Source organism: Procambarus clarkii, chromosome 2, assembly GCF_040958095.1.
Source record: "Procambarus clarkii isolate CNS0578487 chromosome 2, FALCON_Pclarkii_2.0, whole genome shotgun sequence".
In the NCBI taxonomy this organism is placed as follows: domain Eukaryota; kingdom Metazoa; phylum Arthropoda; class Malacostraca; order Decapoda; family Cambaridae; genus Procambarus; species Procambarus clarkii.
In genome coordinates this window covers 35,715,768-35,732,930 of record NC_091151.1, presented here as the reverse complement: position 1 = coordinate 35,732,930, position 17,163 = coordinate 35,715,768, and the positions used below count along the sequence as shown (strand labels likewise).

Here is a 17,163-nt window from a genome sequence, read left to right as displayed (position 1 = left end):
GCTTCCATACACAGGCACGCTGGATGGGGCTCCCGGCGGTGCTCGGGTCGAGCCGGTCACCTTGCTTCACGCTTTTGTCATCACACTTGGCTTGAGGGCTACCCGGCGGTGCTCGGGTGACGCACGCCACAGCCTCACCACACATCACTGGGGCATCTTCACCACACATGGCTAAACATTCATAGTGATACGGAAAATATCATGCTGGACGAGTCACAGTGAGGGTGAAGTCTTGATATTTAGCGAGACTCTAAACTGGTATGATCTGCCAGTGAACTTTACACAACAAGACGGGTACAGGGGTCGCCCCAACCCGTCTAGGAATCCTAGCAACACGCGGGCTAGCACGGGCGGCGGGGCCAGCACGGGCGGCGGGGCCAGCACGGGCGGCGGGGCCAGCACGGGCGGCGGGGCCAGCACGGGCGGCGGGGCCAGCACGGGCGGCGGGGCCAGCACGGGCGGCGGGGCCAGCACGGGCGGCGGGGCCAGCACGGGCGGCGGGGCCAGCACGGCAGAAGGTGCGTCTACCAGTTGACAGCCAACAACAACAAAAGCTTGTGGCTATATATAATATTTGATATGCGTATATGCTGAGCGTATATACAGCATGGTGCCAGCTGTGTCTCTCACCATCCTCCTTGCTCCTCTCATTCCCCCTCACTCCCTCACACATCCAGTATGCTACCCTAATCTTCCCCCTCTTTCCCCTCCTTCATTCCACCAGGATAGTCTCTCACCCTCACCAACCCCTCAGTACCCTCCCTCATGGAGGTGTCCCCCCCCCCCCCCGCTAGTGCCTACGCCTCCCCTCACCACTCATAACCTCTCATACCTCACACTGTCCTCACAATACACAACATTTCTGGCGCTCTTGACTACAACATGGGAACAGCGGTGCTACAAAGGACATTAAAGGCAGTGTAATATTGACGTTTTCGTGACTAATGAGCATCAGCCAGCACAGGTTAGGCTACTTGTCAAACCTGTACATCTGTCCCTTCATCATGGCGGGCTTTATTTACAGTTATCATCATCTCCGAACCATTATGAGGTTGTTTATAACATTAATAACCTTGGGTTGTGTAGTTTCCAGGGTCGTAAACGGTTTAATAAATGTAGACAAAAAACTCGATAGTTAAAGATGTACATGTTTCGTAAGTGGTTGCGTAAATGCTTGGGGAATCCTGCCTCTGGCTAGGCTAAACCACTTACTTCAATATTGACGCTCGTCTAATCATGAGAAAACACACTGCATACCTGGCCGCAGGCGGGGCTCGGGGAGTGGAGGAACTCCAGAAACCCTCTCCAGGTATGCTGCCACAACGCCCCAGAGTTCCTAGTACTGAGTACCTAGCCCCAGAGTGAAGGCAGGAGTCTTTAACCCATAATGAGCCATGAGACCCGGCTGTCACCTTACGTAAAGGGGATAACTGTTAGGAATTGGATAGAGTTAATCCCTCGCTCACCACCACCCGTTATTACAGCAAACTCGCACGCCTTTAAGCGCCGGCTTAAAAGCGCCTTTCTACCTTAAAGGTAGAAAGGGCGCTTAAATGCCCTTTCTACCGTCGGCTTAAAACACGCTAGCCAGACTTCGCAATAGAAGTCTGGGTATACTTCGGTACCCAGACGAAGAGTAGGCTGACTTCCAAGAGTAGCAGAGACGACTTCTACCCTGTAGAAGAGTAGGGTATACACAACCCCGAGGTGGAGCAGACTCCAGTAATGATGTCTTACTCCACACACCACTGATCACGGTAACGGGATTTAAGGCTCACTATAGCATAGTGAATGATCCGTAACGAGTGGAAACAAGGGAGATTCTCTCTCTCATATTTTATTTTATTATATATATATATATATATATATATATATATATATATATATATATATATATATATATATATAAACATAAAAGGGGTACCACCTCTTGTGGAAGTGTAGGGACCCATAGCCTCGGAGAAGAAAATAAAGAGCACTCAGAGAAGACCCTGTGAAGACCTCAGTTGCAAGTCAATACTGACTTGCCTTCAAACATTCATTTGTAAACAGTTTACCGACACTTCACAGCATAACTATCTGATCTCACGTACTCGGACTATCGTGAAGCCAGGACAACAGCGTGTCTCCTGCAGTAGTGAACCAGTTTACAGTCAAACCACCAGCACAACAGCGTGTCTCTTGCAGTAGTGAACCAGTTTACAGTCAAAACACCAGCACAACAGCGTGTCTCCTGCAGCAGTGAACCAGTTTACAGTCAAAACACCAGCACAACAGCGTGTCTCCTGCAGCAGTGAACCAGTTTACAGTCAAAACACCAGCACAACAGCGTGTCTCCTGCAGTAGTGAACCAGTTTACAGTCAAAACATGGCCACCAGCGCGTCTCGTTACACAATGGCAAGATTTCGAGAGTCACCTCGCCGGGAGAGGAACGAGTCCGACCTCTGACCCTCTCCTCCGCAAAGAAGGCTAACACAAGGTTGACATCACCCAGGTCTAAAAAGAGAACGCCTCGCCCGGCGTTCTCCAAACTAGGAGCAACTTTCTTAAGACACTGAACACACTCCCGCCATCCATGATCAAAACACAGCTAGTTCCAGTATAACTTCCCCCCCCCCACCACCCCTCCCCACCACCTATTTTGACACGTCTGGCCACAAATTTATTTTCAAAACCAATGACTTTCGCCTTTCATCCTGCGAAGACCAATTGGAACTATTGGCCCCCTCCCCCCCCCCCCCCAACCAAAAAAAAAAAAAACAAAAAACCTGCGTGCACATAGAGGCGCAATAATATTGATCGTGTGTGCACAGTTTCAAATCAATTTATCAATAATTGAAAGACTTTTGCGGCGATAATTTTGGGTACAAAAGAGAGAGAGACGCATAGCGTTGACGATGATATCTAGTCACGGTCAACAACAGTATCCACCACCAACAACAATAGCCAGATGTAACACCCTTGGCCAGGCGCATCGCCCACAACAATAGTCCGATGTATCACCAACCAGATTTATCATCAACAACAGCCAAGTGCCTTAAAATAACAGAATTTGTCAGGATCCCCACAAGATCCATGGCAGGAAGTGCAACAACAGCCCAGTTGAAAAGCAGTGTAATAGGTCGGCAGAGAGAGAACTATTAACATGAAGGGCCCAAGACCCACCACACACTACTTATAACGGACATAACTAGCCGCTGATCAAAGGACAACTAGATATACATTTCCGCCCCCCCCCCCACCCTCAACCACTTGGGCTGGACAGTAGAGCGACGGTCTCGCATCATGCAGGTCGGCGTTCAATCCCCGATCGTCCAAGTGGATGGGCACCATTCCTCCCTTTCGTCCCATCCCAAATACTTATCCCCTCCCAGTGCTATATAGTCATAATGGCTTGGTGCTTTTCCCTGATAGTTACCCCTCCTAAAGAACACGTGATCAAACCGAGCCGTTACTCGTACGTCAGACTACGAGCGCCTGCATCTTACAGTCCTAATGGACAGGACTTACACGAAGCAGTTACGCAAGTACTTCCGAACGTGTACATCTTTCCTCGATCTTTGACGGCTTTTGTTACATTTATTAAACAGTTTACAAGCATGAAAACCTCCCAATCAACGGTTGTTATTGTTATAAACAGCCTCCTGGTGCTTTGGAACTCATTAACTGTTCAATAATTGCAAACAAAGCCGCCCAAGATTGAGAAAAAGATGGACAGGTTCGTAAGTGCTTGCGTAACTGCTTCGTGAATCAGGTCCCCTGGGCTACAACAGCCGGATACGAACGGCCAAATTTGATATTAGAAACTGGGAGACCATAAGAGCAGCTCGACCAGCTTGCAAGACAAGCTACAACACAATTATCTCATGCTAGCGTTAAGGCCGCCCAGTCATTACGTCACGATTTACCGTCATAATTACGTCAGACGGTAATAATGACGTCACACTGTCCACCTGATAATTGCGTCATGGTTTACCAGCATAATTATATCACAAGGTGATGGGAGAGTGACGCAACACTTGCGTCGCTATCACCCTCAACCACGCCACCCTAATGTTAGTGTGCACGCGCGTGTGAGTGTGTGTGCGCGCGCGCCAGCAAAAAAAAAAAAAAAAAAAAAAAAAAAAAAAAAAAAAAAAAAAAAAAAAAAAAAAAAAAGAGAAAGAGAGAGAGAGAGAGAGAGGAGAGAGAGAGAGAGAGGAGAGAGAGAGAGAGAGAGAGAGAGAGAGAGAGAGGAGAGAGAGAGAGAGAGAGAGAGAGAGAGAGAGAGAGAGAGAGAGAGAGAGAGAGAGAGAGAGAGAGAGAGAGAGACAGAGACAGAGACAGAGACAGAGACGAGACACACAGAGAGAGAGAGAGAGAGAGAGAGAGAGAGAGAGAGAGAGAGAGAGAGAGAGAGAGAGAGAGAGAGAGAGAGAGAGAGAGAGAGAGAGAGAGAGAGAGAGAGAGAGAGAGAGAGAGAGAGAGAGAGAGAGAGAGAGAGAGAGAGAGAGAGAGAGAGAGAGAGAGAGAGAGAGAGAGAGAGAGAGAGAGAGAGAGAGAGAGAGAGAGAGAGAGAGAGAGAGAGAGAGAGAGGAGAGAGAGAGAGAGAGAGAGAGAGAGAGAGAGAGAGAGAGAGAGAGAGAGAGAGAGAGAGAGAGAGAGAGAGAGAGAGAGAGAGAGGAGAGAGAGAGAGAGAGAGAGAGAGAGAGAGGAGAGAGAGAGAGAGAGAGAGAGAGAGAGAGAGAGAGAGAGAGAGAGAGAGAGAGAGAGAGAGAGAGAGAGAGAGAGAGAGAGAGAGGAGAGAGAGAGAGAGAGAGAGAGAGAGAGAGAGAGAGAGAGAGAGAGAGAGAGAGAGAGAGAGAGAGAGAGAGAGAGAGAGAGAGAGAGAGAGAGAGAGAGAGAGAGAGAGAGAGAGAGAGAGAGAGAGAGAGAGAGAGAGAGAGAGAGAGAGAGAGAGAGAGAGAGAGAGAGAGAGAGAGAGAGAGAGAGAGAGAGAGAGAGAGAGAGAGAGAGAGAGAGAGAGAGAGAGAGAGAGAGAGAGAGAGAGAGAGAGAGAGAGAGAGAGAGAGAGAAGAGAAAGAGAAGAGAGGAAGAGAGGAAGAGAGAAAGAGGGAGAGAGAGAGAGCGCGCGCGCGCACGCACATACTATAGGTCAACAACCTCAAAATTCTTACCAAAGGTCATTACCCTGTAGGAGTCGCCACCGCCAGAGGGGGATATTCTCAAGAGAGTTTCAGGGCCAGGAGCCACCATCCCCAAGGTCCTTTCCTACCACCACCACCGCCACCACCACCACCATCACTACCACCATCACCACCACTCTGCTTCTTCTAGCCATCACCTTCCCAGTCCAACTGATGGCTTCTAATTCACTATCCTTGAACATACAGTCCTCCACACCTCCCTGCAGTCAACCGCGATCCTTTTTAGCCATATTCTGGATCATTTTGTAAACACAGCTTTGATTCAGCAAGCTGTTAGTTCTGTGGTATGGTCACAGCTACCGCCCTGCTGCCCTGCTGGTGTTTCAAACGTTATCAACTTCGACATCTGTTAAACGTGAACGATTTCCCGCGTCACCCCTGTTAGCTGCACTGCTGGAGTCATCTTCCAGATGTCCGGCAACTTCATCTTTAAGTCCCCTCTTTGTGTCAGTAAAGTTAGCTGGTCGAGTGCTGCTAGGGAGCCAGCTGGTCGATTGCTCCTAGGGAGCCAGCTGGTCGATTGCTGCTAGGGAGCCAGCTGGTCGATTGCTGCTAGGGAGCCAGCTGGTCGATTGCTCCTAGGGAGCCAGCTGGTCGATTGCTGCTAGGGAGCCAGCTGGTCGATTGCTCCTAGGGAGCCAGCTGGTCGATTGCTCCTAGGGAGCCAGCTGGTCGATTGCTGCTAGGGAGCCAGCTGGTCGATTGCTGCCAAGAAGTCCGGATGAGTTCCACGGCCCAACACTGTCCCTATGGCGACATGTTCACTTACAGGATGAGTGACGCTGCCCAATAAACTCTCGTTCCTGGCCAAGTCTTCCCTCTACCTGGAGGCCAAGTCTTCCCTCTACCTGGAGGCCAAGTCTTCCCTCTACCTGGAGGCCAAGTCTTCCCTCTACCTGGAGGCCAAGTCTTCCCTCTACCTGGAGGCCAAGTCTTCCCTCTACCTGGAGGCCAAGTCTTCCCTCTACCTGGAGGCCAAGTCTTCCCTCTACCTGGAGGCCAAGTCTTCCCTCTACCTGGAGGCCAAGTCTTCCCTCTACCTGGTGGCCAAGTCTTCCCTCTACCTGGTGGCCAAGTCTTCCCTCTACCTGGTGGCCAAGTCTTCCCTCTACCTGGAGGCCAAGTCTTCCCTCTACCTGGAGGCCAAGTCTTCCCTCTACCTGGAGGCCAAGTCTTCCCTCTACCTGGAGGCCAAGTCTTCCCTCTACCTGGAGGCCAAGTCTTCCCTCTACCTGGAGGCCAAGTCTTCCCTCTACCTGGTGGCCAAGTCTTCCCTCTACCTGGAGGCCAAGTCTTCCCTCTACCTGGAGGCCAAGTCTTCCCTCTACCTGGTGGCCAAGTCTTCCCTCTACCTGGAGGCCAAGTCTTCCCTCTACCTGGTGGCCAAGTCTTCCCTCTACCTGGAGGCCAAGTCTTCCCTCTACCTGGAGGCCAAGTCTTCCCTCTACCTGGTGGCCAAGTCTTCCCTCTACCTGGTGGCCAAGTCTTCCCTCTACCTGGAGGCCAAGTCTTCCCTCTACCTGGAGGCCAAGTCTTCCCTCTACCTGGAGGCCAAGTCTTCCCTCTACCTGGAGGCCAAGTCTTCCCTCTACCTGGAGGCCAAGTCTTCCCTCTACCTGGAGGCCAAGTCTTCCCTCTACCTGGTGGCCAAGTCTTCCCTCTACCTGGTGGCCAAGTCTTCCCTCTACCTGGAGGCCAAGTCTTCCCTCTACCTGGAGGCCAAGTCTTCCCTCTACCTGGAGGCCAAGTCTTCCCTCTACCTGGAGGCCAAGTCTTCCCTCTACCTGGAGGCCAAGTCTTCCCTCTACCTGGTGGCCAAGTCTTCCCTCTACCTGGAGGCCAAGTCTTCCCTCTACCTGGAGGCCAAGTCTTCCCTCTACCTGGTGGCCAAGTCTTCCCTCTACCTGGAGGCCAAGTCTTCCCTCTACCTGGAGGCCAAGTCTTCCCTCTACCTGGAGGCCAAGTCCTCCCTCTACCTGGAGGCCAAGTCTTCCCTCTACCTGGAGGCCAAGTCTTCCCCCTACCTGGAGGCCAAGTCTTCCCTCTACCTGGAGGCCAAGTCCTCCCTCTACCTGGAGGCCAAGTCTTCCCTCTACCTGGAGGCCAAGTCCTCCCTCTACCTGGAGGCCAAGTCTTCCCTCTACCTGGAGGCCAAGTCTTCCCCCTACCTGGAGCCAAGTCTTCCCTCTACCTGGAGGCCAAGTCTTCCCTCTACCTGGAGGCCAAGTCCTCCCTCTACCTGGAGGCCAAGTCTTCCCTCTACCTGGAGGCCAAGTCCTCCCTCTACCTGGAGGCCAAGTCTTCCCTCTACCTGGAGGCCAAGTCCTCCCTCTACCTGGAGGCCAAGTCTTCCCTCTACCTGGAGGCCAAGTCCTCCCTCTACCTGGAGGCCAAGTCTTCCCTCTACCTGGAGGCCAAGTCCTCCCTCTACCTGGAGGCCAAGTCTTCCCTCTACCTGGAGGCCAAGTCCTCCCTCTACCTGGAGGCCAAGTCTTCCCTCTACCTGGAGGCCAAGTCCTCCCTCTACCTGGAGGCCAAGTCTTCCCTCTACCTGGAGGCCAAGTCCTCCCTCTACCTGGAGGCCAAGTCTTCCCTCTACCTGGAGGCCAAGTCCTCCCTCTACCTGGAGGCCAAGTCTTCCCTCTACCTGGAGGCCAAGTCCTCCCTCTACCTGGAGGCCAAGTCCTCCCTCTACCTGGAGGCCAAGTCCTCCCTCTACCTGGAGGCCAAGTCTTCCCTCTACCTGGAGGCCAAGTCCTCCCTCTACCTGGAGGCCAAGTCTTCCCTCTACCTGGAGGCCAAGTCCTCCCTCTACCTGGAGGCCAAGTCTTCCCTCTACCTGGAGGCCAAGTCTTCCCTCTACCTGGAGGCCAAGTCCTCCCTCTACCTGGAGGCCAAGTCTTCCCTCTACCTGGAGGCCAAGTCCTCCCTCTACCTGGAGGCCAAGTCTTCCCTCTACCTGGAGGCCAAGTCTTCCCTCTACCTGGAGGCCAAGTCTTCCCTCTACCTGGAGGCCAAGTCTTCCCTCACCTAGCTAAGATAGGGCGGGGTAATTGCCTGCCTGCAGGTCCCACTACCACCATACACGACCCACACCAATACCAATCCCGGCAGCACGTGAGGCTGCGGGTGGATGGGCTGCGGGTGGATGGGCTGCGGGTGGATGGGCTGCGGGTGGATGGGCTGCGGGTGGATGGGCTGCGGGTGGATGGGCTGCGGGTGGATGGGCTACGTGGCCACAGACGAATACGAACGGTAATAATGAGAAGAATGCGCTAAGCCACTAAGACTATTCACGGATTGGATACAAGGACAAAGATTCTTGCTAAGGAATGTAAGAAAATGCTTCCAACCTGTATGGGTTTTCAACGAGAGGAATGGACTTCAAGAAGAAGTTGTGGAACCCACCTCCAGCCACAACGTTTCTGGAGGTTATCTTGAGATGATTTCGGGGCTTTAGTGTCCCCGCGGCCCGGTCCTCGACCAGGCCTCCACCCCCAGGAAGCAGCCCGTGACAGCTGACTAACACCCAGGTACCTATTTTACTGTTAGGTAACAGGGGCATAGGGTGAAAGAAACTCTGCCCATTGTTTCTCGCCGGCGCCCGGGATCGAACCCGGGACCACAGGATCACAAGTCCAGTGTGCTGTCCGCTCGGCCGACCGGTTCTCCTTACTTTAAGGTCGACTTTATGGCCAGATTCGACAAGGAATTCGAACACACAGAAATCACAATAGCGTGACGTATCAATTGAACAAAATTTTGACCATGTCGTAGCTCAGTCGATTAAGGCTGCGTCTGGTATGATCTCGGACGTAGGTTCGAATCCTCGTCACGGCTCTTGTAGATTTGTTCAAACGAATTCGAACGTCAGAATAGTTAAAATAACGCAACAGGGATAACAAAGAGTAGTATTCGGGGCATAAAGAGCTAAGACCTCACTCCCAAATAGATGGTGACACGTAAGCACTGACTGGTAAGTAAGAGACTGTCCGTGATCGAACTCCGACCTGCAGGACGGGAGGCCGTCACCGTACAGTGGCTGGACGACTAACAACAAAGCGCACTGAAGGCCGTCGCCTGGCCACAACGCGTCGTGTCGCTCACAACGAACACCAATAAAACAAAACCAAAAAAAAAAAAAGAGACATCTCGCAGCGAGCCAAGGGGGGAGGAAAAAAGATGAACCGAGTTAATTTGGAGGAACCATGAAGCGCCCGTGACTGGTATTATATCATCATAATCACCCGCCTGCTGTGTAGATCCTGGTCTACGTCTCTTGGTCCCGCGTCTCTCTGACACTCTCACACACGTCTAATTGTCGTCGACGACCTGCAGGCCCTGCTGAGGCCATGTACAGGTTCTTAAGACATCATGAGAGAGAGAGCACAGGTCCTGCCTGCATATTACGGGCGACTCCTGCCCCGGGCCACCGCTGGCTGGCTTAATCTTCATCAGGCACTCAATCTGCCTGCGTGTGTACTCAACGATGGCTTCAAGATCTAAGGGCATCAAACCCGGGAAGGTTTAGGAAGGCATCAAACCGCACTAGTGACTCCACGAGCCACGATGAAGTACAAGATGGCTACCCAGGCTGACAACCAAGATGGCTACCCAGGCTGACAACCAAGATGGCTTCCCAGGCTGACAACCAAGATGGCTACCCAGGCTGACAACCAAGATGGCTACCCAGGCTGACAACCAAGATGGCTACCCAGGCTGACAACCAAGATGGCTACCCAGGCTGACAACCAAGATGGCTACCCAGGCTGACAACCAAGATGGCTACCCAGGCTGACAACCAAGATGGCTACCCAGGCTGACAACCAAGATGGCTACCCAGCCATAAAAAAAATTAATAATGGATAATCAGGTACAAAAATTAATAAAAATGTTTACACACACACCAGGGCCGTCCTCCTACAGTTTCCCAACGTCAATACACTGTCGTGCTAAAGTGTCCTTATCCTAACCTGCCAGAGGACCTCGAACAGAAAACGGGACAGTATGTCCAATTCCGCGAGCCGCTACCATTTTCTGGAACGACGATTTTTGGCCTTAGGGTAAAGTACGCGCCAAAATGCGACTCCTCTATTAGGAGGACGGATTGCACGCAGGCGCACGCACACTCGTAAACATCTTGACCAGAGAATACAAGAACACAAATATAGCATAAGGACAGCTCAAGAGTCAGATGCATTATGTTTCCACTTTAGAGATTTGTAATCAGTCAAATGACTGGACTAATTCATGCAAAGTTGTTGAGCGCAGAGCTCTCACTGTAACATAAGCGAATCTTGGTTAATAAAAAAGTAGTGAATTAGATAATATTCATGTAACTTCAGGACTGCGTAAATTAGATAATTGTGTAATTGGAAAGATTTGTGACGGGTATAAAATTATGTAAAGAACGGAAATAGGAGCAACCAACCTCTTCTCTTACAAATTATGTCGCTTTTCGCTCGTATGCACTCGGACCTTTATACAAAAAAGGATGTAATTGAAAATGGATGCGGCTCACGAAAGTGACGTACTGTCCCGTTTTCTGTTTTGGGTCCTCTGGCTAAGGCTGTAAGGTTAGGAGAGGAAACTTTCAATTAACGGTTTTCATGATGTTTTGAAACGTTGGGAGAACTTGCTGCCTTCCTAGCCTACCACAGGACCCTTAACTTGCTGTTTGGGAGAAACAAAATTCAACATTTTATTTCCAAATATTTTTCATTTTTAAATTACGGCCAAAGTATGTTGACCAGACCACACACTTAGAAGGTAAAAGGACGACGACGTTTCGGTCCGTCCTGGACCATTCTCAAGTCGATTGTGACTTGATCGACAATCGACTTGAGAATGGTCCAGGACGGACCTAAACGTCGTCGTCCCTTCACCTTCTAGTGTGTGGTCTGGTCAACATACTTTAGCCACGTTATTGTGACTCATCGCCTGCAAATTACGGCCATTTTTGGCCGTAGCACATACGTGCGAAAAGCGACGTAATATGTAAGAAGACGGGTTGGTGAAGAGAGAAAGGTACTGGTGCAGTATGACAGGTTCCCCCCGCCACCACAATAGGTCCGGCAGCGTCTCCACATTAACCTCACTTGGTAATGAATGATTACATCCCGTCAAGCGGCGGCAGCATCCGGCTCACGGGGAAGGCTGCACTTAACGGTACACCTCGGGAGAGGAGGATGCTCTCGTACCCAGCCCCGTCCTCTCTCTTAACACGTCGTATTCTTAACAGAATTAATCCAACCGTTAATAATGCGACTTATTACTCAATAATTAAAGCACCCATCATATTGACGTTTTCTATGCATCGGCCTTGATAGGTTAGGAGGGTTGCTTGGGTTCGCACGTTTCTGGTAAGGTAAAACAGTTGCATTTTTGATGGAGCACAGACTGAAGGATCAGGATGGATCATTATACCTCCTCCCGTAGAAGGGTACCTGCTTGATGGGGTTCTGGGAGTTGTTCTACTCCCCAAGCCCGGCCCGAGGCCAGGCTTGACTTGTTAAAAAGAGTTTGGTCCACCAGGCTGTTGCTTGGAGCGGCCCGCAGGCCCACATACCCACCACAGCCCGGTTGGTCCGGGACCAGCTTCAGAGGTGTTGGGTTGGCAGCGTCCTACGCCTGTAGTACATCAACCCACACAAGGAGAGGCAAGCAAAGGTGGCCAAGCTGTGCCACTCACAGTACCGCCACCCCAACTGCCCCGTCACCGCTCAACAATCAACATCACCGTCAAATTGATGGACTTGCCTCAGGGATGACGAGACGAGGGTAGTAAGGGTAATTTGCATCATGCTAATTTGCATAACAGGCTAAGATAACAAAGGCGAAACTGTCCATCAATTTTAAAAGTAAAATGAAGTCAAAACATACGAAATCATAAATGCAAATTCCGCCGTCTGATAGAAAGGCCACAAACCTTTTCCGGCACTCCTGATGCTATGCCCCCCCCCCCCCCCCTGTACGCTCGCGTGCGTACACACACACACACACACACACACACACATACACATACACATACACACACACACACGTAGGGGGGCCGGTGGCTGACTGGACAGCACGCTGCACGCGTGATCCTGTGGTCCCAGGTTCGATTCTCGCCGCCGGCGAGAAACAATGGGCAGTTTCTTTCACCCTGATGCCCCTGTTACCTAACAGCAAATAGGTACCTGGGAGTTAGTCAGCTGTCACGGGCTGCTTCCTGGTGTGTGTGTGTGTGTTTCAATCAACTGTTACTAACTAAAAAAAATAGTAGTTAGTAACAGTTGATTAACAGTTGAGAGGCGGGCCGAAAGAGCAGATCTCAACTAGGTGAATACACACAATCCCACAGTTTCAAGTGTAGATATGATAGAGCCCAATAGACTCAGGAACCTGTACACCAGTTGATTGAGAGTTGAGAGGCGGGCCGAAAGAGCCAGAGCTCAACCCCGCAAGCACAACTAGATAAATACAACTAGGTGAGGTGAGTACACACAGTGGTCCGCGCGGTCCCTCTATAGCTTCAACGAGGAGTACCAAGACGCTTTTAGTACCAAGTACCAAGATTAGGAGACCTCACGGAGGCCAAACTCCAATGACAGCACGGTCACATCAACTCGCAGCAAGTCTCACCCAAAGAAAAAACGGAAGGCCTAGAGGTCCACACTAACCCACCAGCTCCATAACAGGTACAGCCAGCCATCCGAGGGTGAAGACCCCCATCCATCCACAGATCTCCAATATCAGCCATTGGTACTGGTAATGGCTTGAAAGAGCCTCCTCCACTTACGGGCTATTCATGCCCTTGCCACCTTTAGGGTGGCTTAATCTTATCAATCACTCAACCTACCAAGATGCACACCAACCAGAGCGGCGCAATACCCGTCACGTGAGGGCTGGAGCAGCTGGACCTTGGAACATGTTTCATGGGCACGCCTGCTGGCGTACAGCGTCTCCCAACCTCTGTGGTATAAGATTTAGTGAAGGTCATAGCAGGTGGCTGTCGGGGAGAAGGCCTGCTTGATGGGGTTCTGGGAGTTCTTCTTCTTCCCAAGTCCGGCCCGAAGCCAGGCTTGATGGCTGGCTTTCTTGGCTACGGCACCTTCGTGGGCTGCTCTGCCTCCGTTTCCGTGGCTGTGCTTGCCACGTTCATAACTACCTTTCCCTCCATAACCCTTCCTCATTAGACTCGTGGCCATCTTCACCTCAATATCCCTGACCCTGCCTGACCTCCAACTATACCTGTCTCTCTCCTCACTGGCTTCCTGAACGATGTGTCATTTTCAAACTTGCCCTTGGACGTATCTGGGGAAGGGTACGGTTCCGCAGGTCAAGTTCGAACTCAAGTTTTAACGCAGAGGAGGAAATGCGTTAATTTAAAAGTCACGACGCATGGGCTGGCCCCGTGTTTACTCGGAGCCTTCTTACTACCGTTGGCTCACTATAACGCTTCAGTTCCTACGTTTTTGGTTAGGCAAACCAATTGCATTTTTAACGTAGAGGTAAGTCCAGCGAACGATGCCAGGCTTACTCGCTGCCAGTTGCCACATGCCCCGCTGCCAGACGACTCGGGGGCCCCGCTGCCAGACGACTCGGGGGCCCCGCTGCCAGACGACTCGGGGGCCCCGCTGCCAGACGACTCGGGGGCCCCGCTGCCAGACGACTCGGGGGCCCCGCTGCCAGACGACTCCTGACCCCCGCTGCCAGACGACTCGTGACCCCCGCTGCCAGACGACTCACGCCCAAGCTTCGCATCCTCAAACTTTACCGCTTTTTTGTTTTTCCTGCCACAAACCACAGGTGAGAAACAAATAACCTACAATTAAAAGCGACGGTTTAATTAGAGATCCTGGAGGAAGAGGGGGAGGGGAAGGGAGGAGGAAGACTGGGAGGGGAGGAGGAATCAGCGGGGCGGACAGTAACTTCCACTCATCGCGTTTTCCGTGACAGATGCAGTTAACCCTCCGGGTTTACGAGCCCCGAGCCGTCCCGTCTCGATTACTCGCCGATTACTCTGCCGTTCGCCGTCACATTTCGTTAATTTCTGGCACGAGGGAGAGGAGGAGAGAGGCATGAATTACAATATATAAGCATGAGATAATGCGGGGATCCAAGCCTAGGGAAACAGGTCCATCTGATGACGTTATTAGCGCCAGACAGAATTACAAGCCTCTCACCCACTACGACAATCCATCTGATCAACATTTTTCCTCATAATTTAAAGTCACTTGGGCTGGACGGTAGAGCGACGGTCTCGCTTCCTACAGGTCGGCGTTCAATCCCCAATCGTCCAGTCAAAGTATTATTTACTTAATTGTTTTCACATTTTCATAATTTCCTCACTCTATCGTATCCTAAGCTCTTATCCTCATCTCTTCCAAGTGCAATATACCTCGAGCACAATATAGTCGTGATGACTTAGCGTACACTATCCTGATAATTATGTGCGTGCGTGCGTGTGTGTGTGTGTGTGTGTGTGTGTGTGTGTGTGTGTGTGTGTGTGTGTGTGTGTGTGTGTGTGTGTACAGTCTTACACATGGTTGACCCCCCCCCCCTCCCCTCCCGCGACAAACTCAATGTAATCTACAGGCACACAATTTCAGTGGGCCCCACACACAAGAGGGTAATGGCAAGTAAGGTGGCCGACCCTCCCATCGGCCACGACGCCGCCACCCGCCTCACGCAGGCACGCGCCTAATTACAGGAGAAGGTCCACACTAAGACTCACCTCAAGGCGACTACCGCCTTTCTTCTCAATTTGAGAGGCTCAACCACCAGCTTCGCAAATGGACAAACTTGCTCCAAATTAAACTAGTTCATAATTGATGGAACTAGCACAATATGTTGATAGTTTTCAGTAATGAATCACATTTGCTGCTAGCAATAGGGAAATGAAAGATATTCCCCCGTTAGCACGGGAGAATAGTGTTCAACTGGCTAGTCCGGCTGGCTAGTCCACTATAGCAGTCCCAACCTCTCCTCTCGCCTATATGTCGTTTTTCTAACGCATTTAAGTCAATTCGTTAAACATATATGATAGTGCAAATTAAAGCAGTGAAATATAGCACCATCCGTTTTCTACGGATAGTGCTCGAGATGTTAGGTGGGTTGCTTGGGTGCGTACCTGGTTAAGCGAAACAATTGCATTTTTTTTACGGGATGGCAAATCTGGCCGAACAATTCAAGAGTGCTTCGCGGTTCTATACGTACACCACTGCACCATCACCAAGTCTTACAATATATATATATATATATATAAAAATAACGAGAAGACTTGTGGCTAATGCGAGACTGGTCCTGTTTACCTCCAATTATTACCACTAATATATTTCTGCAAGCAGTTACATGTGCGGTGTGTTCGTCAGGTGCATTGTTGCACGCCGCCGCCACCACACTCTTGCCAAGACTATCCTGCCTCCACTCTATCCTTCAGAGATCTAAAATAGTCCAATTTGCATACACTGGTACGAGTTCTGGCTGCTTTTATACTGGCTGGACTCTGAGTCGTTAATCTGAACTAAATCTTTCAATGACGTACCTGTCATGTTATGTTACCCATCAATCTACACACATCGGGAGGACGTCATTTCATTGTTGTTATTATATCTACGTCAAGAGACGTATTATCCAGGCGGGCACCAGGCGGGCACCAGGCGGGCACCAGGCGGGCACAAACACCATACCCACCATACGCCTTGTGCCTCACCTCTCAAGAGTCCAGACAATAATGGTACCGTCTTGTGGGCACAGACAGATGGACACAGACACACACACACCACTCTCAGTCACACAAGAGTCCAGACAATAATGGTGCCGTCTTGTGGGCACAGACAGATGGACACACACACACACACAAATCCCCAGCGGGAAATAACAAAAATAAAGGAACCTGCTGAAGATCTGACCCATACGAGGCAGCTCCTATATACATACAAATTATGAACATACAAATTATAAACATACAAATTATACACACACGCTATACAAATAATATGCATATTTTATATACAAATACATACAAATTATATATATATACATATAAATTATATATCAGAGGCAAAGAGGCACAAGACTTGGATGGAAGTCATGTCATATTTCAGCCTTCTACGAGGAACATAATACCAACTAAGCTTCCAGTACTTATCATATTAAAGACCAACACTTTCTTGGCAGTGAAGACACGTAAGGAAGGTTGAGGGCGCCGCCACACACAGCGCGCCTGACGCCACACACAGCAACCCTCTATGTCCTCACCAGGCAAGAGGGTTGGGAGAGGGGAGGGGGCTGAGACCTCGTCGTTATCAGGCACTCAGAACGACAAAGTCACAGAAAGGGCGCCCCAAGAACGAGAAGGTCACCGCGAGCGACGCCACAAAGGTCAGGTGGAGAGCGCTGCATGCGCGGTGCAAGGGTGAGGAAGGGTACTCACCCACAAGCGGCACCATGACGGTGTAGGGGGCGCTGTTGACGAGGGCCTGCACCACGTCCAGGTGCTCAATGAAGCAGTTGGTGTCGGGCACAAGGTACCGCGGCCGGACCTCCATCTCCAGTGTCACTGACCCCTCCAGCAGGCTCTGTATACACCACACACACTAGGTCAACCAACCTCTTATATTGACCTCGTCAACACGTGTTAATAATGAACTCATTACAGAGCTATCTTCAATGATATGTAATGAAACATACGTGATACTGCATGAGTAAATATATTATTACAACTTTCTCTAAAAATTGCCTTTGGCTTATACCTGGGATTGTAAAACTCACACGGGCTAAGAGGAAGCCTGTAAGACCAAACAGTAGAAATTACACTTACTTGTATGTACTTCCTCTAATCAAACTGTATTATTGTTCTAATCGTTACAATCGTTACGATTGTTGGATTGTTTCAAGCGAAAGTTAAGGTATATATATGAGTGAGTTTGTTTGGGTGGCAACTGAAAACTACCTGGCATGAGCCAGTTGGTGTGTGTGTAGTCGTTT

The 17,163-nt window shown here is 50.6% G+C and overlaps 1 protein-coding gene across 1 annotated transcript in view; it reads right to left on the bottom strand.

The window, feature by feature from the left end:
* The window catches only part of LOC123762288 (telomerase-binding protein EST1A), a 141,439-nt gene that overhangs the window by 57,263 nt on the left and 67,013 nt on the right, over positions 1–17,163 (bottom strand). The window contains exon 6 of the mRNA XM_045748715.2: positions 16,610–16,754. Within this exon, the coding sequence (XP_045604671.1) occupies positions 16,610–16,754 (145 nt within the window). The remainder of the gene's footprint in view (positions 1–16,609; positions 16,755–17,163) is intronic.